Source organism: Sphaeramia orbicularis, chromosome 1 (assembly GCF_902148855.1).
Source record: "Sphaeramia orbicularis chromosome 1, fSphaOr1.1, whole genome shotgun sequence".
Taxonomy (NCBI): Eukaryota; Metazoa; Chordata; class Actinopteri; order Kurtiformes; family Apogonidae; genus Sphaeramia; species Sphaeramia orbicularis.
Window position 1 is genome coordinate 35,997,251 of NC_043957.1, and position 26,925 is coordinate 36,024,175.

Sequence of the window (26,925 nt, forward strand, 5' to 3'; positions counted from 1 at the left end):
TGAAAAAAAAATTCACTTCAAGTAAAAATTCTGCATGTCCAGTCCTGTGTAAAAGTATTAGACCTACTTTAGCTTTGTTGTTTTACAGGCATTCTTTTTCTCAGATACTTCAAGAAAATGCAGAATATTTGGGCATGATATCAAAAACATACACAAAATCCCTCAAAAGTCTGACATCTGGTCTCACAAAAAGTAGCCTTAACTGTAATAAAAACTTAACCTGTTGTAAGACACCTGAAAAGGAATGCAGTAAACATGTCTGAACAAAAGCGTTGAAGGTGTTAATTACAAAGAGAGTTCGCACAAAAGACTTGATGCTATGTTTTGTAGACAATGTACTTTTGTGAATCTTTGTTTTTTAATGCTACATATATGTCCTATTTGTCCTGGTTGTATTTTAATATGAAAACTGAGAATTGCATGTGCGGTCATTACAACTTTGCTGAAACAACAAACCTAATGGTGGCCTAAGACTTTTACACAGTACTGTATGTAAGTATTATTGGTGAAATGTAGTTAAAAGTATGAAAAACAAAAGTAGTTTTGCAGTAAAATGGTTGGTGTTTAAACATTAAATATGTGTTTTCTACTCAAGTCACTGCTGCATTTATGTGTATGATAAATTTTAGTCCTGTACAAGGTTGTGGGTCATGTCAAATACTGTAGGGAAGTTTGATCTGCAGCAATGCATCATATTCTGTAAGATCATTGGAACCTAAAAATTCAACAGCTCATGAGCTAAGAAAAACCGTTCAGTTTTCAGATTTGTTGAAACACATTTTCCAACAAATCCAGGAGGATTTTAAATGAGTTTATTAAACTTAAAAAGTAGGAGAATTTTAATTTCCCTCAGTTTGTTACAAAGTCACTGGACAAGATGGTTTATTAAAAATGATCAGCTGTCAGACACACGTAATGGAAGAAAAAAGTGCAGTATTTACCTCTGAGGTGTAGTAAAGCTGCATAAAATAGAAACACTCAAATCCAATAGAGGTATAGTGCACAAGTACTGAATTATATTTCATTGCTGAAAAGTGAACAGAAGGCATATTTAACATTTATATTTATTTACACATATAAATATTCATAGAATGTAAAAACAGGTTGGTTTTTATTCACAGTATATGCTTTTTCTATACATGACAGATCTATGAAATGGGCAGAGATTAAATCGTATCTTTGTTATGTTTGACTGACGGCAGTTTACAGTAACATCAATAAGGTTCATTTGCAAAACATAAAAAATACAAACTGTCTTAATAAGAAAAAGATATGTCTAAAAAACATACAAAACATCATATTAATCGATATCTAAAATATAATCATGGCTGCTTTAATGGCCAAAAAGTAACTCAAAGACTGATAAGGGTAGAAAACTGTTGGCTAGAGGTAAATAATTGCCATAATGTTTGTTTATTGGATTTACATAAACAGTGTTAAAGTTCACTTAAGGTTATCAAAAGCACTTCAGTCAACTCAAGACTTGTTTATCCACAACAACGAGGATCTCAATGAATGAACACCTTGATCAAGTTTTATTTGCTGCCTCATTCTGTTTACACTTTCTCTCCTCAAAGAAACTCCTTTGTTCGTTAATGGCTTTCTGCAGAAGTGCAATGTTTACACCATCAACACAGTTCAGCACACGGGCACGGACCACAGAACCAACACCTGCACGATGACAAAATACAGATTTAAACAGATCACAGTCATAATGCAGTGAGCTGCACAAAAGACGATAAAATAAGAAAACAGTAAACTATAATTTGGGATCACAACAAAATTTGACAGATTCCTTACTCTCAGTGTTTTCTATCTCTCCCAGGATGATGTACTGGGCTCCAATTATTGCATCAAAGGGCTCCACGAACATAGTGTGAATGACCACATGATGTTCTTTAGAAGCATGTTGAGCTGACAGCGTAGCCCTCGACTCCTCTGGTTCATAACTGACAAGTCTGGAAAAACAAAGATTTGTATTAAAATGGTACAATGTCAAGAAGGTTTGAAGTGAAATGGCACTATCCTGTGTGTTTATACAGGTAAGACTGATTAGATTGTCAGAATCAAAATATTATAGTTCATAGGAGGATGTGACTGCTATTATATGGCCAAGTGTCATTGTTTATAGTGTGGAACGTGTTTTTAGATGCCAAGAAAGCATAATGAAAACAGCAACAACAATACAATACGATAACACTAACAATAATAAGACCGTTCTTACTGAGTTATTTTCATGATCAATCAATGCGCAGAATTCATTCAGTTAATAAATTATGTTTCACTGCACATTATGATCACATGCTACAACTATAGATTATTCAATTACTCTGCCTGATTTCAATTTTGAGGTAATTTTCTTTTACTTTTCTGTTGACACTTTGAAACTACTTTTCTCGAAAGCCACACTACCAATATAACTATTAATAATGACTTCCTTTCCCTTATCATAAGCTGCAACGCCTTCTAAAATCCACATATTTATTTGATAGTTTTATTTATAATCGTACTTTTACTTGCTTGATGTCATCTCTGTAATGACCAATAGAAAGTTTGTGAAGCCAATACCTGATAACCCAGGGTTTTATCCAGTCAAACAAAACAGAAACTGTGGACATGACAGAAATGGTAGACATAGACAATCTCTGTAGCCTAAGGTTCTGTCCAGAAGGCACCAGTGCTAAACCTGTAATCCCATGTACCACTTAAAAGTTACAAAACTTAGGTTTAGGCATTGATGTTACACAAAAACTAAAGGAAACATGAAAAATATCTGATATTTTGAATGAAACGAATGATGGCCAAGGGTTAGGGATAGACACTTGAATTCCCCCACTATGGGATCACTAAAGTCTAATTTTAACTTGATGCAAGGCATTAACTAGTCTGGAATATCTTTTGTATTTGTCAGTCTAAATCTGATGTGAAAAATGTAAATGTTTTCTATTTCAGAACACCATCATCAGCATGATCATACCACCACCACCAAAATGATTCTTCTTATTATTATATTTGTGAGAACATAACGACATTCAGTCCAGATTAGAACATACAAATAAAAATCAGAATATACATTTTAAGTCATGGGAATCAACTAATATGCTTACAGGAGACTTAAAACCTCAGATCAAAACAAAGCCCACCTGCCAAATGTCCTCACCGAGTCCCCTTCCTGCACGGCTCCAGAGCTTATCTCCCAGGGAAAGTGAAAGACTGCCGCTGCAGGCAGCATCATAAATTGGTAAAAATACACAAATCTACATAGAAGCGTATAGATTAATGTGACTCTGGCGTGTATGTCACGATGAAGTCTTTCACTACCGGTACCGGTCACATGACACATGAGGCTCCACCCCCTTCACCTCTTCTCTAGCTTCAGAGGAGTCGACAGGTCGAAGTGCTGCGACAGTACTGAATACGTTTCCCACCGTATTTTGTCACGTTAAGTGTTGTTTCCAGTTTGACAGAAGGCAATGAATCACGACATTCTCAAAGAAAGGCAAAATGCCACTTTTGACGTCGAGAAACTCACTAATATTTTGGATGGCGGCCCTGAAAAGACCAAAAGAAGACGAGAAATTGGTAAGTTTGACGTGTCCGAGTTTTCTCGAAAAGTCTCTACATCGGTGCCTGTTTACCTGGTGATGTTGTCAAGATAAAAACGTGTAATTTGATGGAAGTAATAGTTAAAATTGTTCAGAAATTACGGTCTTGAAAGTAATGTGCTAACCTAGCATAGCTTTTCGCAGCTAACTTTAGCTAGCTAGCGCCTGCTCTGAATGTTAATATCACTCAACTTTGACATCATTTTAAACTTCCTCATCTTAAAGTTAGGATGGGTGGTTATAGCTAAATGTTCTAAACACTTTTAGTGTATAACTGATGTAAATTCGGTATTAGCGGTTAATTGCGTCAGTTTAACAGAAGATCAACACAAAACCTTTCTAAGGGCAAGTCAAACTATCAACTAATTTACTTGGAATAAACATTTCAATTCATATTTTTCACAGAGCTGATGGTGGAACAAACTAAAGTGACTTATCTTGCATCCTTTTCATATCCGATGAGAGTTGATTAGATTTAATGGGGCTGTTTAAGTAATGTTTTTATTGATAGTTAAGCATACATAAAACAACCTGCACTATCAGTACAAGTAAAATGACAGTAAATAGATTTCTGAAAATTGTTGAAGTCATTAAATGAAGGTAATTTAGTTTAAAATACTGCTTTATTTCATATTCTTATCTGACAATTTTGACGTTTTACACTGACTACACTGGTCTACAAGCAAAATGCATCCAGAAAAAAAGAAGGGAAACTTTATTAAGTTTGAGTCATTTGATAAAGAAATGCTGGTTGGCTGTAGTTTCCAAGATACAGTCTTGGGTCAAATGAGAAATTCTGAGAGTTAATGAGAAAATGGGTTTTTACACAAAAGAAATAATTGTCTTAGCTACCACATCTACTTAAAAACACTCTCTGCATATTACAATACATTGACTGTTGAGGTTCTTTGTCGTAGATTTAACCAGCACCTTTGTAATTTCTTTTACATTTCATCTTATTTACGCTTTAAAACCTGACATGTCATCGCTGTTACACACTGTGCATATGCAGTTTGGATGGCTAGAAGTCTTTCACTGTGTGCAATTGGAAAAATTCCAACAGATTCTGAAACCTGGGACTTTGGGTTTTATAGGTTTTATTGGGTCATTACAATCATTTCACTCATCCCTATACTAGAAGCTGGAGAAGCAGCCATTTTAGCAGTATGATAATATACAGTAAATTGTAAATGATTGCTGAATTTTGAAAGATCTGGGGGAAAAACGGGCAAACTGACTCAGTCACAGCATATTTTCTAACCTTTTAGTTAGTCAAAAAAGAAAAAAAAAGTCCAGGCAGAACATTTTAGGCTTTGGATTTAAAGGGTTAAAGTATGCAGATCATCAATTTTGTGGGCGGCCATGGCTCAGTTGGTAGAGTGGATCGTCCAATAACCGAAGGGTTGGCGGTTCGAATCCCGCTCTGTCCTAGTCAGTCCGTTGTGTCCTTGGGCAAGACACTTCACCCTCCTTGCCTCCAGTGCCACCCACACTGGTGTATGAATGTTTGGTGGTGGTCAGAGGGGCCGTAGGCGCAAAATGGCAGCCACGCTTCTGTCAGTCTGCCCCAGGGCAGCTGTGGCTACAGATGTAGTTTACCACCACCAGAGGGAGAATGTGAGAGCGAATGAATAATGGGTCAATAATGTAAAGCGCTTTGAGTGTCTAGAAAGGCGCTATATAAATCCAATCCATTATTATTATTATTATCAACAGACCAGTGATATCAGTGCTGAATGTAAATGGTAATGTAGTTGGGTTTGGAGTTCAGCTGTATGAAGCTGATGGTCCTTGGGTCTGAGGTGCCTGATTTTTCTTCCTGAGAGTGAAGAATGAAAATGGAACCAGGAAGCAGAACCTTGGTGGATGTCTCCAGTGTTGATGCTGGTGATGCACAGTGCTGTCTTAAACACCTGCTGGAGGGGTTTCCTACACAGCATACAGCCATGTACAAATATAGTACATGAAGATGCTCCTCATGGTGTGAAGATGACCACTTTGCTCCTGCAGAGTCTGGTCTTCTTTAGGCTTCTGAGGAAGTGAAGCTGTTGTTGTGCCTTCTTCAGTATAGATTTAGAGTAGTTACCTCTGCCAAGGAGGTTATGTTTTTGCCAGGGTTTGTTTGTCTGTCTGTCTGTCCGTTAGTGTGCAACATAACTCAAAAAGTTATGGACAGATTTTCATGAAATTTTCAGGGTTTGTTGGAAATGGGATAAGGAAGAAATGATTAACTTTTGGGGGTGATCGGGGGTGGGGGGGCCCACGGGGGGGCCCACTGATCAGCCTTGGCGGAGGTCTGCGCTCTCCGAGTGCTTCTAGTTATCTCATCCAACTGCATCTAGTAAGAATAATTACCTAGATTTCTCTGGCTATTTTGGGGGTCACCTCCTACGTGTCTTTTAGCATACTATATTGAAGTATTTTGTACGTATTTTAATTATCTGATGAATAATGTGTTTTATAGCTAAACAGTCATAGTTGTTATCAATCAGGAGTGTCAACAAACTAGGAAGCTGCTAGTCAATTAAAATATTGTAAATGTAAAGCAGTTGTTCCAATTTTACATAAAACAAAGCTTACATTTTGAAGAACCGGTGCAGTTTCACACTGTAGTTTTTGACAGTGCTTCCACTTGTATAAAATAACATTTAAAATAATTTCTCTTCTTGCGTTATAGAGTCAATGGTACTTAGTGACCCAGACTTTAAGGAGGAAGATCCAAACTTCCTGTCCCGCAGTGAGCGCTATGAACAAGCTGTTCGAAAAAGTGCCCAAATGATCCTGAAGCTCAGAGAGTATGGCATTGCAGACCCAGAGGAGATCATCTGCTACAAGAGGTATGTGGTAAAGGGCTGCATTCTGACCCTCATACTGCATGTCGTACATTCACTGTCAATTTGATTGCTGAGCTGAGGCAGTGCAGTCCAAACATTACCAAACAACTGCTGTTATAGAGCATTGAGCTACAACATGCAAAGTTTTTAACCCGGGTTGAATCTACCCTTTAGATTTTGTTATTTGAATGCATTCATTCACTATGAACTTGGTATAATAAGGAAATAGAAGGGTAACAATTTTATTTAGTTATTCTTCAAATTGTATTTCCCACCCATGTTGAGTCTCGTATCACAGGTAGGCTCCATTTAAACATGTTAGGTTCTGCAAATGTTGCTTAAGTCTTAAACAGTTTAGAATTTTTAACTAAAATAGAATTGTATGAATAAAAAAGTAAGTCTTAAGGAAAAATGTGCAAAATAATGTAAATGGGTAGTGTTGTGTGAAGTGAACAGAGTCATTTGGTACAAAGTTCAGCACAAGATTAAAACTGTGTCAAAGGTAATGAACACTTTCACTGCACAGTCATGCAATACAGAAAAATACTGTATAGGACAATAGATTGCCATTGAAATAAAACAAAATACTACCTGTGTTAACCATCCCAATGCAAGTTATTTTGTTACAATCAGACAGATTCTAGATAAGCTCCATGAAACAATGCAGCTTTACTCAGACTACATGTGTTTTAGAAAAAGCTAAATCATAAAATAAAACTCACTGCCTTGTTTCATATGTTAAACATATAGTGAAAATTGATTTTAAACTTAAGCAAATCAACTGTTAATTATCACTGTATTTGTTGACACTGTTGTTTTTGAATTGTTTCTGCTTCATAGTGTTGACTTTCAGCACTTTTTGATTGTACTATGAGTGGTCATTTAAAACCTACTCAATGTAAAATCCTTAAAGGTGTGGTTCTATGTATGAGATGAACCTAGGCTACTGCCAGTAAAACATTATACTGTCTTTACTGACTGTAGTCACTAACAGTTATATAACAGTTTACCTGAACTTCAGCCACATATCCTTTACCTCCTTTTGTATAGTATGGAAAAAGGGCACCAGCAGGAGGCGTTGGGGCTTCATTATGCCATGTTCCTCCCAACGCTGTACAGCCAGTGTGATGCTCAGCAGTCCAGGAAATGGTTACCTTTGGCCGAGTCCTTCCAGGTCCTGGGCACATATGCTCAAACTGAGATGGGTCATGGTCAGTCCGGGATTTAGCCCTTAAATTAGTGTCTGTTTGTGTTGAAAGCTCCCAAGCACAACTTCAATATTTGCTTTTAAAAAAGGTTCACATTGGTATTGTTGTTGATTAATTATTTTTAGGGTAGATAATGAGTGTCTTTAGACTTTAGCTGATTACTTGTATTTGTTTGACAGATCCAAATCAGAGTAGTTACATACACGTCCTAACATTTGTAATTTTAAGATAAGAATGTTGTGTTCTAAGAGGAGATGCTAGTACGTGCCTAACCTAGTCATCATAGTCGTAGCAGTGTTATTATTAACATCCTTTAGAAATGTTTAACTAACTCAGAATTTGACAGTTCATTCAAATGGGTCTAAGGGGATAATGTGCAATCAAATAAAGTCACATGACCACTGTTCTGTGAAGCCTTGAAGCCTAGCAGTCAGTCATTTGGAGCAAAGTTTACTACAAGATTAAAACTGTGCCACAGGGAACGAAAGCCTCTGCTGCACAATTAAACAATGCAATAAAATATACTAAATTAACCTTTATATAAGTACTACATGTGTGGACTATTAAATTTTTTTTTTTCAGTCAGGCAGATCCTAGTTAAGCAACATTATACTGACATGTGTTTTACAAACATTAATTACACAACTAAATTCACAGTTCACCTACTGGTTTCCGGTCTTCAAACATGTGGCTGAATGCTTGAGATAAACATGGGCTGTAGCCAGATAAACATTTCATTGTCTTCCAGGACCGTCAGTAAGAATCAGTTCTCAACAGCTGACCTAAACTTCAGCCTTCCTTTACCTTCCTTTTTTACAGTATGGTTAGAGGCAACCACTACGAGCCCTTGGGGGTTCATTATGTCATGTTCCTCCCAACGCTGTACAGCCAGTGTGACCGTCAGCAAGCCAGGAAATGGTTACCTTTGGCTGAGTCCTTCCAGGTCCTTGGCACATATGCTCAAACTGAGATGGGTCATGGTCAGTCCTGGATTTAACCCTTAACTTACGCTGCATTTTCACTGATGGTATCAACGCAATTCAGCTTAGTTTTGGTATCAGCTGTTCTACTGCAGGTATAGTACCCCCCTCAGCGTGAATTGTCGTCATCGCAATGCTTCAGCCTTTAGTCTCAGGAACACACTCGATTCTGTGTTGGTGTTGATTTGCTTAGTACCATACTTGAGCAAGTGAAAGAAAAATAACGTTTACGATTCTGGGTTAAGTAATCTGCGATCTCCATGGTTTGCCTTCATGTGACTCATAACTCACTTGGACCGTTTATGAAGGTGTTATTAAAATTAATTTGTCATTAGTCTCTGTTGTCATGTAGTGGAAATGCAGAAGAGGTTGAGTTGAGCTGATACCATTTGTGGAAATGCAGCTTTAGTTACTTTGTCTTTGTTGATGCCCTCCAAACAACTTCGATGTGCAATTTAGAGTGGCACAAATAGATGTTGGCAATAATCGATTATTTTGGGGGTAGGAGAAGAGTACATGTAAATAGGCTTATAGGTCTGTTAATTATTTTGTATGTGTTTGACAGATGTAAATCAAAGTAGCTGCATGTGTGTCCTAATATTTGTGTTTTTATGAAATGAATGTTCTGTTTTATGAGGAGGACATAATCTCCGCTAACTAACTTATAGCTATAGTTTTCACAGTATTAACAATATTGGCTCTCCTTGTCTAACATGAGGATTAGTGGTGTCTTACATGAAATGAGTCCAGTTAGTGTCCGTTTATTTCAAAACACATTCTTACTAACATAGGTTAATTCTTCTGACAGTTTCCTCCTCAACTCTTTCATTCCCTCTTTATATAATGGCTGTGGTGCATCAATGATTCCTTCGTATAATTCATTCCATCTAATTAAACAAAAGCAATGTTTTTGATGAATTCCAATCTGTGGTTTTGTAGTACTCATTGTTTATCCTGGGTAAAGCTGCTCAGAACTTATTTTGGTCTTAAATCAAAGATCGGTGAAGACACACACAGTGCTGCAGACACATGTGGCCTGGCAGCTTCTAATGAGGTTGAGCTCTAGCTTCTGAATGTCCCTTTGTAATCAGAGAGGCCGAGAAATCTGTGGTGACGAAAAATGTAGGCCATGTCAGCTATTGTTTGGTGTCTTTCTGTGAAAGTGAATGTTACAATGACTTTGAATTTCTTCTTGTCAGAGGTTTAAGGACCCTGTTTTTAGAATGAATATTTTGTGTAACTGTCAGGTTTGTATGCATTCAGTGCTTGAGTGTCATTAATGTTGTGACAGTGTGCACCTATGACTGTAACAGACACTTTGTGGTGCTTTACATGGTTAATTGTTTTTTTAAAATCAACTTTTGTAATGTTTGCTCACTTTAGTAACTGTTAGTTACTAATTAACAGTATTTTTAGTTGTAAATTACATTAGATCTTAAAGTCATAATCTCAAAGATTTTCCTTTTAACAGAAGTCTGTTAAGTCATTTTCTGTTGTCAGATGAGTAAAAAATACAGCGATTGATCTTATGACCCACAGACAATATTATATAGAAATCCTTGTGTTTATAGTATTATGATCTTTGTGTCTGTAACAACATTTTAGAGGTTTGCTCCATCACAACAGTTACCAGTGACCTTTCACTGCGTGTGTGTGTCAGCATTAGCCCTGAACACACACAGAGGTGCAGCAGGCAGTGTGTTCTAGCGTTTTAACACACAGATTTTACTGGACTTCAAAGATATTAACAGTTGACAGTGTAGATTTAGGTCATAGTGAGCATAAACTAAAAATACTTTGTCTGTGTGTTGGACCAGACAAACAGCTGGATTTGATCATTATCGTTGTCCAGGACAGAGCTTTAGTTGGAGAATAGAGACTTTCATGATAGCGCTGCATGTTTTATATGCAGCTGTATTCATATTGAAAAAAACTGTCTCTATAACTCTGTCCCCTCTGGTTCAGTTGGCGAAACAGAGGAAACATCTGTAAACCTTTTACTACTGTATTCACTCATATTACACTTACATTTTTACATTAGAACAGCCTGTAACAAACTGTATCAATAGATCATGTTCTGTCATTTGATTACTATTTAACAGAAATATACTGTTGTTGTTGACTACGAGAGACAGACAGACAGGAATACACAGATAGACTCACTGTCCTGTAGTATCTACAGACATCAATCTGTGGTAGGACTACTCTGTTAATTTATCAGAAGAGACATTGGTCATGATGATGCTTTAACATCAACCACCCAGGTGCACGTATAACATCTTATTCTTTGGGACACACTGCATCATACATGGAAGTGGACAAACCAGACACCTCCAGTGTGGACAGAGTGGACATGCCACCACAGATAAACTCTAACTTAATGGGGTGCATGTGCATGTGGCCAGCAGAACAGCAATGAATGGAGATTAAAAACACTTAAATGTACATTTGGCCAAACTTTACAGTTGTAGGATCAATTTGCACTGAACAATTTCAATTTCAAACAGTTAATTTTCTGTCTGAATCTAGATCATGATCAATTTGCATGACATGTTCACAATCTGCTTTAATTTGTCTTTGTCATTTGTGTCTTCATTGTTCTGCTTGAACCATATCACCTCTCATTTGAGTTTATGTTTTCTGAAATATTCATTTTTAATTCCTTTGCATTTTCATTGATTCAAACTCCACCAAATGGAACCCATCAAATTCCTTTCACTCTCCTTCCTACCTTCTGCACATCACCACCTGCTTTTCTTTTCCATTTGCCTCTGCCCTGCGTGGCCTAGCTGTGTGCACCCTGGTAGGCCAGAGCCCTTGGATCTCCATCTGGGGATGTTCCTGCCCACATTGCTCAACCAGGCCACACCAGAGCAAATGGATCGTTTCTTCATGCCGGCCTGGAATCTAGAGATCATCGGCACCTACGCTCAGACTGAGATGGGCCACGGTAAAATGAGTCCCAACATGTCACGAGTGTGTAACAATATACAGAAATGCTCATTTATTATTTTGGCCTTTTGTGCCTCTTTTTGATTGTGGAGAAATGGAAATGAAAGAGTAGAGTGATGTGCAAGAAATGGTTCAGCCAGCCAGGATTGTAACCAGGGGCGCGCTGCTGAGGGCAATGCTCTATATGGTGTGAACTTTAACCACTCAGTTATCAGGTCACCCTTTATCTGTCAAATTTTAAACGGAGTACTGCTGGTTTTGATATTTCCACTGAATGATTCCCACTGAAATCTACTTGCAGTGCTGTGAATATGAGATATGAAGATACCTGAAAATAGTTAATAATAAGAGTGAAAAAAAAAAAAAAGTTTGAGTGACTTTTACGTGTCCTAATTTTCATTGGCTGTGATGAAAAACGGACGATGTGCTGTTAAAATAGTTGACAACAGGTTTCACCAACATAAGTAAAATTCTTAGCAAAAGTTAACACTTCTAAAATGTTAACTTCTGCTTGTCAAAACCATCAGTAACAATCCATCCATAAACCTTATGTTAATGCAGCCATTTTAAATGTCTCGGTAAATTATTGACAAATGCTTGAATTGTATTTCAGTAACAGACATGTTAAATGTATGTTTTTATCTTCAACTGCCTCATGTTACGCAAGGTAGAGATGGAAATAAAAAAAGTAACGCAGGTTATATGTTTAATGCATATTTAATATGAAACAGTTGAACTGGTTCAACCACTAACTTTATCATACAACTACTAAAAGAAATGAAAAGGGATTTTTAAAGGTTTGGAGTAAAGTCTTCTACTTACTGATGCTCTTTAACCAGTTCACTTCCTAACACAACCTCCTTCCCATTTTTCTTTTTCATTAGTATTTAATATCTGGAAGTATTGACTTTTGTCTGTCAGTTTTCAGATTATTATCAATCTGAAAATGGCTAATAATCACTTTAGACATTGATTATTAGCATGTTAATCAACTGTTTAGGTGGACACATGAAAGATGGGTCTTTAGGGTCTTAGATAGCAATTAGGCAAGCAAAAGGGTACGACGAGCAGGCTTCCCGTTTTTGTGTGGATGTCATTGCTCAGACTAACAGCATGTCATGTACTCCATGAATAACGGTGTGTCTTTTTTGTATCTGTCAAACACCTACAAGTTTCTGTCTGTCTCTTCAAAGTATTTCTGTTAATATTTCAGATAATATACATGTTTTGGAGCACATTGCTCTTTAGGTTATACTGATGTTTTTGTTTAATTATGATAAAATATGTAATGCTGTATAATATTAGTACTTTTCAAATTAAGGAGTAAATCTAAATTCAACATTCTAGCAGTTGTTGTATTACTACTGTGGCTTATTAATTTTTTTTTTCTTTTGCTTGCATTCTGTGTCTGTATTTGCCGGGTTTTTATAAATCGTCTCCATCTAGGTACCCACCTCAGAGGACTGGAGACCACTGCCACATACGACCCAGCCACACAGCAGTTTGTGTTAAACAGCCCTACCGTCAGTTCCATCAAATGGTGGCCAGGAGGACGTGAGTGCATTCAGCGTCTCTGCAGGTTTAAGACCGAGAGCTTTGTAGTACGAGCAATAATCTATTCCCTCTCTCTTTTTGTAGTTGGAAAGACATCAAACCATGCCATTGTATTAGCCCAGCTTCATACTCAGGGAAACTGCCATGGTCTGCATGCTTTCATCGTACCCATCCGCGACATGAACACTCACGACCCCCTGCCAGGTAACCTCTGTAATGTCTCTGTGGAGTGTTATATGTAAAGTCAGCGCCCATTTATACTCCAGTTTTTGAATTTTTACGCTTCATGTTTTTTGTCTCTGCCTTTTTTTCACACTTACTCATAATTCTAGGCATTGTGGTCGGAGATATCGGACCGAAGTTTGGCTTCAGTGAAGTTGACAATGGCTTTCTGAAAATGGATAATGTACGAATTCCACGGGAGAACATGCTGATGAAGTATGCTAAGGTAATGGAACATAGTAGGTGGAGCACCCTCATATTTAACTCGTTTTACTGAGGTCAGTAAGCTTTTGTGTCACATTGATAAGTACATTTTTTATTGTGTCAGAATGCTGTTAGCATCTTGCTGCATGTTTATCTGATTGTGATAGAGAGTTACATCACTAGAGCCTTGCTAACGTTGAAAGGAAATTGCCGCATATTTGTTGCTTCACTTTGCCTTTTAAGTTGGGATGTTTCCCTTAAATCAACAGACTGTATTTTGCTACACCTATCTGAGCAGGTTTCAACAAAGTCTAGGATTTTTAACACCGGAAAAAGCACTTTGTTCTCTGTTGGAATCTTGGAAGTTCAACCTGAAATATAGCATAACATAATATAGTACAAATTCCTTAACTCTTTAAGTGCCAGACAGTTAAGGGGTTAATAAGCCTTAAAAGTGCCACAGAATTTGGCCGTTTTTCAGTATTTCGCGTCGTTTTTATAATATTTGAAGAATCCTGCAGGAAACCGCTCGGTAACATCCGACCGATTGCTGATTAGATTCAAAACGCACCGGACGCAGCCGATTCATTATTGATCGTAATTTGCATAATTCATAATAATAATAATAATAATAATAATAATAATCTTTATTTATATAGCACTTTTCATACATTAAAAACTGTAGCACAAAGTGCTTTACATATCAGTTTAAAAATCAGTACCGCCCCCCACCCACACCCACCCACTCACCCACGCACGCACACACACACACACACACACACACACAAACACACACACACACACACACACATATACATGCAAACCCACAAGCTCACACATACTTAAGAAGACTGACTGAGCACTGGTAGACCAGAACAAAAATGTACAAGTAAAAGTAAAACATCAATTTAGGAGGCGCTGTCTCAGGGAGCCATCCGCACCAGGAGGCAGCCGCCGACCCCGGCGACCAGGCACCAGCAACACAGCCCCGCATCCCAACTAGTGGGAGAGGGCCAACTGGGACCCCCACCCACCAGAAAGGAACGGACCCCAGTGAGAGAAGGCACCACAGCCCCCGGAGTCCACAGCCGCCCCCCGGCATGGAGGGCTCCCTCTGATGAAACACCGGAGAATAAGAAACATTAAAAAGATATAAAAATATTATTCGGTCGCGTGACCTCAAATTCCCGTCTGCTTGGTCTCAAAAGGGGGACACAGAAAGAACGTCATCGAAATGTGAGAAAGAAATGGGGGTGGATGGTTTGTTTGTACACAAATATGGCCTGTTCTCCAAAGCCGATCTGATCGGCCCGTGGCACTTTACAGGTCGTTTTCGTAAAGCCAATTTAATCGGCCCATGGCACTGAAAGTGTTAAACCCAAGATTTGCCATCTTTTTTTCTTATCTTTGTGTTCATGTCAAGATTAGTTTGCACAGAGGTTAGTTTGTGAAACCAGACTGAGATTCTGTGTTCTATATTTGTATGATAAAAAGTCAAAAGAACATTCAAACACACATTCAGGTTAAATCCACAAAAATACTTCATCCATATTAGCATTTCACAAGACTTTAGCACACCTGAAGCACATGTCCCATGACCATGGGCTTTGATAACACCACTTAACATGGGAAATGTCAAGAACTCAAATAAGTGATCAGTTGAATTAAATACAGAAATTGACTGTGCAACAACCACTATTAGAGACGACATTAAAGCTGCATTAATAGTTGGTAATCAAAGGTGATATTTGGTTTTCTGGTGGAAAAGGGTCATAGGAAAGAAACATGATAAATCTGGGCAGGATACGTAGGGACTTATTAGACCCAAATAGTCAGTGAATGTGGGTGTCTGTGTCATCTTTTCTAAAAGTTTCCACTTGTGTCCACCCACATTACAACACAGCTCTGAGTTTTAACAAACAAAAAGAGAGTCGGCAATGTTTACCAAAGCAGTGTAGTGTGGACAATACATGTAAAAAAAAAAATAAAAAGAAAAAACGAACTGATGTAGGCATAACCTGACTGTGATAATATGACTAATTATAAGCACTGTTTCTCATACTGTGTAAAAAAAAAAAAGGGATTTTAAAATGGAAACTCATAATGACCCAATTTAAAATGAGCCTTATTTCTAAATCATGAGATGACTAAACCTTACTTATCATTCTAACTGCCATTTCTGTATAGCTTTAGGATAATGAATTGAATAAGTAGTTTCAGTGAGACATGTATGATAAATAACAATGTTGAATGTTTAGGTGAAAAGATAGAAGTGATAAATACTTTTAAAGCTACTTAAATCATTTAGGTTTTTGTCACCTGCTTCTAGCTGAAAGTTTTCTGAAATGCACGAAATCTCCTTGTGGCCCCAAACAAAATTTCCTTCATCCTACCTGAGTAATGACCCAGTTTTTGGTAATGAATGCCATATACTTACAGATATTTGTGTGAAATTACATTTTTCCATTCTCTGCTCCTCATTGTAGGTACATGAAGTAACACAAATGAATTTAAATAGATAACTGATAACATTTGAGCAAATCAGTATTTTTAATTTTAATTTTTACATATGTTAAACATGGTTCTGAAACTTAATTCTGGAAAAGTGTTACTTTTTCACATGGAACGTGTGTAGGTACCTTGTACTACTTTATTTTTTTTTCTTGAGTTTTTTTTTTCTTCTGTTAAAGAACTATGTATTTACTTTCTCTTTCTGTTACAGTCTTATTCAGGCCAAATAGGGAAGGTTCATTGCATTGCTTTCAAAGTTTATTTAATCATTTTTATACAGGATACAATCAGATATATGAACGCTGTCACCCATCTGTCACCTTTTTGTCTTTTTGTAAATGGCAGGGACACTGTTACATATGTACTTTATGTTTGATACATCATACAATATATTGGTCTAAGATATTCTGATTGTGCCTTGACAACACTGCAAATTATTTGGTTCTTACCAAGATAAAAAAAAACTTAGATTTTCAAGTGTTCATCATTTATCTTGTTTTAAGAGTTAATTTTTTATTTCAAGTGTTCATACATCTGTAGACATACTTATTTCTACACTTAATCTTAATTCAAAAAATCTTGTCAAGTGAAATTGTCTTGCTGCATGGACAGATTTTTCACTTGTTTTGAGTACCTTTTTCCTCAGATTTAGTGTTTTTATCTTGTTTTTAGGCACCCCTATTTTGCAGTGAAGATAATGTATTTTGACACTGAACTGAATGCTTTTAGAGTGATATATTACTGTTAACCTTCTGGCACCTGAAGTTTCTACAAGTATAACATGACTCTGTCCACTAGGTGGAGCCAGATGGGACCTATGTGAAGCCTCCCAGTGCTAAGCTGACCTACGGTACTATGGTGTTCATCCGCTCCATGATTGTCGGGGAGTCAGCCCGGGCGCTCGCCAAGTCCACCACTATCGCCATTCGCTACAGCGCTGTCCGACATCAGTCTGAAATCCGAACCGGGTCAGTCATAACAGAAGTAATGCATTGCAGCAGTACCAAACAGCACTTTGTTTAAATCCATGGATAAACCACCATGTCACAAGGAAATGAGTCGTGACCTCTGAGAGGCTTGTGCATATGCCGAGATAATTACATTCTCATGAAGATCAAATACAGTTACAAGACAAGATAAGACTTCATTGATCCCACTGTGGGAAAATTGCAGAGTAGTTGTGTCAGAAGTGGGATTCAAACCCACGCCTCCTAGGGAGACTGTGACCTGAACACAGCACCGTAGACCACTTGGCCATCCTGATTTCACCAAATTCTATTTTTTGTTATATTCTTTCAAGTTAATAGGAATTCACTTCTAAATGAGTAAATTTGGTCACAACATGGTGGCATTCAGATCCTATTTTTCAGTGCAATTATTCGTTCATAATTGTTCATTTATAATTATATGTAATTCATTCATATGTATGGTGTCTCCAATTCAGCTTGAATTAATAAACATATCTGCACATCAGTGGAACACCAAATGTAAAACATGTATGCAGTGAAATATTTGAGAGAGCAGATGTAAGTTTAAAATCAGTGAAGCAGCTATTAATTAAACGTAAGAAAAGTAAAGAACAATAATTTTAGGATGAATTGTCACACTTTTTCTATATGAACATTTTTTTTTAAATTTCTTAAAGACTTTGTTGCATCAGTACCAAAAGACTTGTTTGTATAATTAAAACAAAATTGTGAATCAGTTAACTGATTGTTTCACTAAGTGATAGATTTAGTTTAGAATTTTATGATTTAGAAAATAGAATTCAATAATATACCTTTAACAAATACAAACAAAATTAGTTTATAGTAATTTTGTACCTCAGTGTGCAGTTTCACACTAGGCTCAGACTGTTGTTTGTTTCTGTCCTGCAGAGAGCCAGAGCCTCAGATCCTCGACTACCAAACACAGCAATATAAACTGTTTCCTCTGCTGGCTACAGCCTACGCCTTCACTTTTGTCGGCCAGTACATGAACCAGACCTACCACCGCATCACTGGAGACATCAACCAGGGGAACTTTAGCGAACTGCCAGAGGTATTTAGGAAACACATGTACTGTCTGTAATGAAATGTTGGCTGATATGTAATCACTCATCCTATGTGTAACACAATAGTCTCTCAGGTCTTGTTTTGTATTTTAAAGCAAATGTTAAATAACTGGATGTGATGCAATCAAACATCAGCTGAGTCTAGTCTGTTTACTGACATTCATGGCAGCTTGAAAATGAAGATGAAGGAACACACAATTTGCAGATTCGTCTAAATAAGAATTACAGTTACACAGACGGTACAGGCTTCAGTCTCCTGGTTGTATGATCACGTGGCAGTTGCATAGCGCTCTTTATCCATTCTGAGTTTCTTTTCAATCTGTGTAACAGCGTATTACATACTGAATCCACAGTTCAGACGCTGTGTTGTGTACCATGTCCAGCTTTTAGTCAAGTTAGGTGACTTCATAAAATCTGTATTAATCACTGTTATCATGCAACACACAACAGAAGGACACTTAGACCTTGATGTTTATCCTTAGATAATTATCAGCATTGTGACCTATTATATCTTTGTATTAACTGTTGACTTTACAGAGATGTGAATGAATTAGTATAGTATTTTGTTGTCAATTACACAATGGGCATTGTAGTGTTAAGTCACAGCGGAACAAAAGTTTTGTTTTGTTTTTTTTAATTTGGATCATTGCACTTCGCTTTTCTCTGGAAAATAATTAGAGACTATTGCATTCAATAATTATAGGTGTTTTGTCTTTGAGTAAAATTAAGTCTTTATTTATTCTAGAAACTAGTGGCAGCTTTTCTCCCAGTTAACAAATATTTTCATGCACAACCTTTATGTCCAGAAGGTTGCACCTTGTTAAAATAATGCCGGGTGTTCATACTTCGTATAATGCAAAGAAAATAAGATTATAGTCATGTTTAACCATACAATACTAATGTTTTATCTTGGGGAAAATTCAGTAAGGAATATTTGGAGAAATAGCCCTGCTTTCATGTGTCTTGGCATGCTCTTTCACATTGCATTGCTGTTGGCGAGTTTATGTCACTCATGGCTAAAAAGCACAAGCAACTCTGCTTTGGTTGATTGCTTGTGACCATCCATCTTCCATGTGATTACATTCCTGAGGTTTTCATTGAGGTTCATTTTTAGAAAATTGTAGACATCTCATGATTGTTTCCAGAGCTTTGATTGCTGGAATTCACTGGAATGGTGCAATGAAAATGACAAAATGAAGTAATGAAAATTAAACTCATAAACATGTATTGTTTACTTAATTTAGTATTTTAAATCTCACTGACAGGCTTGCAGATGGTTCCTTTAACTAAATTTGCTTTCCATTCTGCAGCTTCATGCCCTTTCTGCAGGGCTGAAGGCCTTCACCACCTGGACAGCTAATGCCGCTATTGAAGTTTGTCGCATGTCATGTGGTGGCCATGGTTACTCTCGCAGCAGTGCCTTGCCAGACATTTATGTTGAATTCACACCTACTTGCACATATGAAGGAGAGAACACTGTCATGATGCTGCAGACTGCAAGGTGTGTCATCACAAACAAACATCGACCACAAACATCACTCCTTCACTGGACTCCACCTAATGCTGAAACAAAAACACACACTAAAGATGTTTTGTTGTTATTGTTGCTATGCTGTTTGAGTCATCATACAACTATGGGAATATTCTTATTTTACTTTGTACTTGATGTTTCTCACAGTTGTTTGTACCGAGGGGATGTACAACGTTTTTGACTGACATCTGTTTATGTGATATCAATTCAACGTTGGCAGTGGCTGATATTTGTCTGTCATGTTGATGATTGATTATTGTTCTCATTTGAAGTTGTGATGAAGGCCTTATCAAACAGTTTAATTATATATATATATATATATATATATATATATATATATATATATATATATATATATTTTATTTATTTTTTTTTTTTTTACCATGAGTGGTTTTGCATAGAAAGGTGAGTAAATGTCCATAGCTGGTACTCACACAGCAGCGGTTTATAATCCATTCACATTTTAATTGCACTGTTCTAAAGAGCAGACATGAAAAAACATCTACTAAAGACGTATACTCGGAAGCCTCAACAGACCACAAATGCAGGAAGCACAGCAGCACCAGCCCACAACAAAAACAAACACAGATGACATTTGACATCCTTGAATGATATTTGATGTGGTTCGGTATCACAAATACAGTAATGGCTGGTGTTTCAGGTTCATTAAGCTGTTGTGCAAACTTCTGTTGTTTGAAGGGTTTCAGAGTTTCTCTACCAGATGTATTTTAATGAAGTCATTGTTGAAATATTCAGTATCTTCCTACAACCTGAAGAGAACACAAAGTGCCAGGGTCTAATTAATGTGAATGAATAAATGGGTCGATATATAAAACTATGCTAAGATTTGGTGTAAGTTAGAGAGTCTTGTTGGAGTGTTTGATGCGTGTGCCCCTGGAGGTATGTGCACTGGGCTTTGTGTTCATTAAATGGCCTGTATGTGAGTATGAGTGAATGCTTTATTTTAAGGAAATAGGCTCCCCTCTTTACCAGCGTAATAACAGTGCCACTAAAACTACCAGTGGCTTGAACCATTAGCTGTCACTGGTGATAAGAGATTTCTTTGGATGTATAAGATCACTCCCAAAACACAATTTTTTAGAAACTACTGCAAACATTGTACATCACCATCACCATAAAAAAAGTCAGTGGCTTCGTTGTGTATCAGTGTTGACTTGTGATTGTGCTTCACATTTTTCCATGTAGGTACCTGGTGAAAAGCTACCGGCAGGCTAAAGCAGGTCAGCAGCTGAGTGGCATTGTGTCGTACCTGAATGAAACCGAGCACCGGAGGATCCAGGCCCAACCCGCCTCTGCCAGACCAACTGTAGTTGACATTAATGACCTGGCTAGCCTGGTGGAGGTCTACAAACTAAGAGCAGCCACGTAAGAGACAAGAGCAATATACTCAGTATAGGCTTTGGGTATTTTAGGACCTTTTCCACTTGCTATTCTTTGGTTTCATTTCTATAGATAGATAGATAGATAGACTTTATTAATCCCATCCATCTGTGTAAATATCGACGTAAACTGAAAAAAAAAAGCAAAAATATTACAGGATGTTGTAGACTTAAGTGACATGGAAAGGATGGTGTGCTGCTTAAAAATAAAGCACATTGGTAGGGGACACATTAAGTTAGCCAAAGCTTCATGTATCAACATTAATCTTCGATAGTCTAATCAGTCATCCAGAGTGTCAGACTAAATCTGCTGGCGACCATATTTCTGCCACAGTCTCATATGATATGCTGCCCTGATCACATTCCCGCATACTGCCAGCCTTAGTCACATCTAAATCTATTTTGTCGTCAGTGTCAGCTGTGTGGTAAGCACAAACGGGGTAAGCCATTGTGGTGGAGGGGAAGGTTGTGCTCATGGCTGGCAGTCAGCATTATCTGAGCCCACTATTATGAATCTACCTGGTTTATGAGTTTGTATTTGTGCTCCAAAAGGATCAGAAAAGAACTCTCCAAGTCTGTCTTAAAGAACTCATAATAAATAGTTTGTACATCATTTTTACTATCTCTCATCCTAAGAATATTTCATGTTTAGGAAAAATATTATTGATGCATATTTTTTATTGTAATGATGACAGTAGTTGCTCCAAAATTTTTTCAGCTCAAGACACAAAAATGACAGTTTATCACACTCTGTTATATTCCTGATTCTTTGCATTGAATTTGAAGTAGCCCTAGCTCATTCTAATTACCTTGGGACTTGAAATGATAAATTAGATTTGATATTTTTTATATAATACCGTAATTTCCTGTCTATAAACCGCTACTTTTTTCACACGCTGTGAACTCATGGCTCAAACAATGATGCGTGTAATTTATGTTTCATGGGCTAATGATCAATCCAGCAGTCAGGGAAGGAAATAGAGCTGCTGCACGTAAGCTTGGCATCAGTGAATCAATAGAGATGTTGGAGACAAATAAAATGAAACCTTGCATTTGAAAGAAGCAGAACTAGAGCACTCATTGACATAGACATCACCCATCGTTAGTGGAGGATTAAATGTGTTAAATTCATTTGCACTAATGACATCCTTTATTACTGCAAATGATGTGTCTGTAGCCTTGTAGATCTGGCAGCGAAGAGCATCCAGCAAGAATTGCAAAACAGAAAGAGCCAGGAAGATGCCTGGAACAACAGCGCTATTGACCTGGTCAGAGCCTCAGATGTAAGTTCAGTGCTGCGTGTGTGTTTATCTATTTTTCCTGTTTCTGTTTTCCATTATTCATGACTATGAGCCTCCTGTTTTCATGTAATTATCTTGTGTTTTTCGTTCCTCCAGGCCCACTGTCACTATGTTGTTGTGAAGCTCTTCACTGAGAAGCTGGGTGAGATCGGGGACACAGCCATACACTCAGTGTTATCAACCCTAGCACTGCTCTACACCCTCCATGGCATCACTGAGAACTCTGGAGACTTCCTGCTGGTGTGAAAAACTATCATATATGAACATAATCAGATGTTGATTTTCAGGGTGATTGTTTCACAGATTCTGTGTAAGGCTCATCCAGCTATTTGCTAGTTTCACTATCAGCTTCCATGTGAAAAAACAGCCTCAACTGAAAATATAGTGTTTGTTCACTGGATCTATTTGCATTATTTGTACAACAAAAAACAGACACAGGCAAATTAGATTGTATGTCTTAACTTTTTTTTTTCCTTACTCACAGTGTTGTAGAATGCGATCTGTTTTATTCAACAACTGTATCTGTATTGCAGGCTGGACTGCTGAATGTGCCCCAGATACTGCAGATCTCGTTGCGTATTAAAGAGCTGCTTTCTCAGCTGAGACCCAACGCCGTGGCTCTGGTGGATGCCTTCGATATCCACGACAAAAAGCTGAAATCAGTCCTGGGACGGTATGACGGGAATGTCTATGAGAATATGTTTGAGTGGGCTCGCAGGTCACCCCTGAACTCATCAGAGGTTAGTGAAATAAAAATTAACATAAAAACAGCAGTATATAGGGCTAGGAGATGTGGCTAAAATAGTTTTCCCCAGTTTTAAACAATTCATTTTTTGTCTCAGTGAATCCCAGGTAAAATATTCATCATCCTTTAAAACTACTTGTCATATATATGCAATGTCAAAAACAGCAATTGCAAGGGTGGTACTGTGCAGTGTTTATTAAAGATAAAGCACTAGTGATAGACAATGATAGAAGAAACATTGATAATTAATAACAAACAGATTGTGATTAAATTGTTATACAGTTAAAGATGTCTCTAGATGAAGTACTGAAATTGAATTTGTGATTTTAAGCATTTGTCTTATAATTCAAAAAGCGAAAGTCAATTAATTTATGTAATTTGCCCTAACTCCCAGTCCTGGTAATACTATAGTGACAAATAATTCTGTTATAAATCATTTCTTTTCTTTTTGTCTTCATAAAGTAGATTTCTTTAAAATAACTTGACAAATTTGTGTTCTAAAACATCTCTGTTTAGAAGTGTAAGTCAAAGTTGAAATTTGACAAATGGACAAATTCGTTAACCACTTGTTCCATGCTTTGTTTTCTTTTCAGGTTCATGACTCCTTCCACAAGTACCTGAAGCCCCTGCGGTCCAAACTGTGAGCTGACCCCAGCACTTTTGCTCCTGGTTGTGACCCGTCAGATCTACATCGATATGCACAACCTTAAGTAGTTTAAACCCAATGATGTGTCTTCACTTTCCATCAGCTGCAGTTGACCAGATTTAAGGAATGTAGATTTTTCCAGTCTCATGTCTTTGTGATGTTGAGAACATGAGCGCTCACTTAGCGTTATAATCATGTAATGTACATACTGTAACATTTAACATTTGCAGTGTGTGTTACATTTGTAATTCATGAAAAAGCTGCGAACAGTGTGAAGACGGCCTTAAACAACCCCAGGGTGGCAGAATAAAAACAAAACTCACAAAGATCAGTTCCTTAGGCTCAAAATTATTTGTCTATTGCAGATTTTAGATTAATTTTAGAACATTTACAGTGAATTTCCACTCAAAGTATTTTTTTAACAATTCTTCATCTTTTCTTCACCTTCTGCCTGATGGCTCTCTTTTCTCTAACAAGAACAGAATGTTATTATGAATGTTACATAATGTTAGAGCATTTTATGTTGGCAACAAACTAACAGAAACCTCAGCTTTGGTTTGTTTCCATCATCACGAAAAACGTGATTTAAGAGATACAACTTCAGTCTTTGTATTGAGGAATTAATCAGAAAACACCAATTATTACAATTGGTTCTCATTTTGAAAATTAAACAGAGTGAACAAAACAAGTGCACTAACAGAGTTGAGATAAATCTCCCTCCTTGCCTCCCATCTGAAAGAGCTCATCAAACTTAGATGGTTATTCTCTCTAAGTTATGAACGTAATTCTAACCTAATTCCTAATTTGGAGAGTTTGGCTTGAAGTTGATGTGAAGGAAGTGAAGCAATTGTCTGTTAACAGATCTTCAACAGTCTAGATCCCAAGTTCTTTCCATTGTGTTTAGAAAGACTGAATCCAAACTGGAGGGGTCAAAGGAGGGATTCCTTGCATTTGGCAGGAATGAGCAAACTGAGATATAATCTGGTTCCAGATACATATGATGCTGTGAATAATGCAATTATTATTATATGTCGATTTGTCCAATTTTTTTGTCAGTGATAAAATAAGCACCAGTGTTATAAAGGATACAGTCTTTCCTTTCCATCTTGATCCAGGTAGGGTGTGTTAAAATATTGTCTAAACCACATTACAATGGTGGACACGCATAGTAATGAAGGGAGAAATTTGGGAGAGCCATACCCCCCTCTGATTTCTTCTTACAAAGGTGAGACTTGTTAATTGTGTGAGCTTTGTCATCCCGTAGAAATGGGATAATTATCAAGTCAAGATTCTTAAAAAAAAACAAAAAAAAAACTACTTTGGTAGAAAAATCAGAGCCAACTTTTTTTAAGATATTCATCTATAATCTTTATCAGCTGCTTCAGGCAACAACATAATAAAATAATAATAGCTCAAAATGGTTTTATGTGAAACACAGAATATTTCCTTCTTTTTTTTTTTTTTTTTTAGCTTTTCCTAGCTCAAATTCTTGCAGTACTACAAGCATGAAGTACAGGCCTGCAGCACTGACCTCTAAAAAGCACAATAGTATCGCAGCAAATTGTTCACTGTTAATTGATACTTGTAAGTAATCAGTCCCTCTTGCATCAAAAGGTTACTGTAAGTTGGTACTTTGTGTACAAAACAAATAGCGTTTATGTTCTTTTCTCGATCACAACATTTCTTCCAATACATGTTGTCGAAGTGGAAACAAGCCAAAGCTGTACCTCAGTGGCAAAAGTGAATTTCAATTACATTTATGTTGTTCAATCCAGTTCTCACACCTACTGTGCATGCTATAATCCACATTCCATTAGTAAACATGAACCTCAAAGGAGAACTGAGAGGCACATCAGGAGATGATCTGATGATTTGGGGACTTTTGGAAACTTGCAGAAACTGACACAAGCATTTCTAAGCTCCAAATGGATTAGTTTGTTGAAATTATCTGTCTATGATCAGGTTTAGGGTTTACATCATGTCTCAACACTGTAAAATAGTTAAAGGATCATTGTAACAAAGGGTCACATTGTACCGTTGGCTTTGTGCAGGTAATGTACGATGACATATATCAATCATGTAGAAAAGGAGTTGTATGAGTTTCTGAAAAGGCCATCTATGGGTATAATAATCCTCTTCCCTGCTGTGTAGGGTTGATGTTTTAGGAAGTGGGGTCACACGCTGACTGAATTCTCTCTCAATCACTCAGAAACATTTTAAGCAAATTTTCACATAAAGCAGTTGTTAAATAGTAAGACATGCCTTGAATCATACAATCTGGGTCACTTTAAAAAAAAAAAAGATCCCCTACCTTTTTGTTATTACTGTTTTTAGAGGGAAAGTTGAATGAAGAATCATCGTACCAGGCTGATATGTATGTACTCCACTTCTTATAATTGCTGCTATATAATTCTTCACTCAATTGTATTTCAAATTGAGCAATCCTGAAAGTAAAAACAGAGGAGTTAGTAAGTATTGTGTCACTGATGGTACCTGAAATGGTAATGTAATACTTTATTTGATTTGATTGTGAACGTAATGACATTCTGATGTATATGGAGAATTACCACCTTCAGTCTCTTTATGAACGCTAATTGTTATTTGGGGGCAATAATCATGTGCCTGTGAGAGGTCCTTAATCATTTTATAGTTTCAGAACATCTCTTTATCTAAGGCTCTGAACATTTCATTTGTTTATTTAGAGACATTTAATGTTTAACTTCTTGATTTCTGCTGTAAATGTATGATTTTCAGGTTTTATTGACTAATGCATTTATGTGTTTTTGTGAATAATGGATTCCAGTTGATTTTAATCGTTTGTAAGTGAACATTTAATTTCTATTAATAAAAGTCCAAACCATGAATGTGCATTTTTTTAGACACAGACAGACCCACTGACCGACCCACCCACCCACCCTTTAAAGTAGGTCGTCAAACTGTCAGCAGTAAAAGGCCTACTTGCTTTTTACGCACTTGACCATACTTAAAGTTTGAATTCCTTCTTTAATATCATTTTAGTTACGTGAGAATTTATGCATATGAAAATACAGTTATATGTACAATTATGTAAAGTATTCTATTTACACAGTGCCTGCCAACAGTTTGGAAGCACCATTTTAGGACTTTTAAGTGAAACCTACATTTTCCTATAGATCACAGGTGTCAAACATGCAGCCCGG

The 26,925-nt window shown here is 37.1% G+C and overlaps 2 protein-coding genes across 5 annotated transcripts; one reads left to right on the forward strand and one right to left on the reverse strand.

Moving 5' to 3' along the window:
- Positions 1-990: 990 nt before the first annotated feature.
- On the reverse strand, positions 991-3,329 carry ten1 (TEN1 subunit of CST complex). Its single transcript, XM_030136616.1, has 4 exons — positions 3,144-3,329; positions 1,801-1,958; positions 1,528-1,671; positions 991-1,452 (listed from the first exon to the last, which is right to left on the reverse strand). The coding sequence occupies exons 1-3, from the start codon at positions 3,233-3,235 to the stop codon at positions 1,529-1,531; spliced, it is 393 nt and encodes a 130-aa protein (XP_029992476.1). The 5' UTR covers positions 3,236-3,329; the 3' UTR covers positions 991-1,452; position 1,528.
- A 30-nt stretch (positions 3,330-3,359) lies between these two features.
- acox1 (acyl-CoA oxidase 1, palmitoyl) lies at positions 3,360-26,610 on the forward strand. Of its 4 annotated transcripts, none has more exons than XM_030136580.1 (14): positions 3,360-3,582; positions 6,283-6,442; positions 7,490-7,650; positions 13,026-13,133; positions 13,218-13,337; positions 13,466-13,581; positions 16,869-17,038; positions 17,948-18,110; positions 19,434-19,624; positions 20,861-21,040; positions 22,232-22,337; positions 22,452-22,595; positions 22,889-23,095; positions 23,694-26,610. In XM_030136580.1, the coding sequence occupies exons 1-14, from the start codon at positions 3,474-3,476 to the stop codon at positions 23,742-23,744; spliced, it is 1,986 nt and encodes a 661-aa protein (XP_029992440.1). In that variant the 5' UTR covers positions 3,360-3,473; the 3' UTR covers positions 23,745-26,610. The 4 variants fall into 4 exon arrangements, with proteins under 4 accessions (XP_029992440.1, XP_029992449.1, XP_029992432.1 ...); XM_030136589.1 differs by lacking the exon at positions 7,490-7,650 and adding an exon at positions 8,467-8,627; XM_030136572.1 differs by lacking the exon at positions 7,490-7,650 and adding an exon at positions 11,417-11,577.
- The last annotated feature ends 315 nt before the right edge of the window (positions 26,611-26,925 follow it).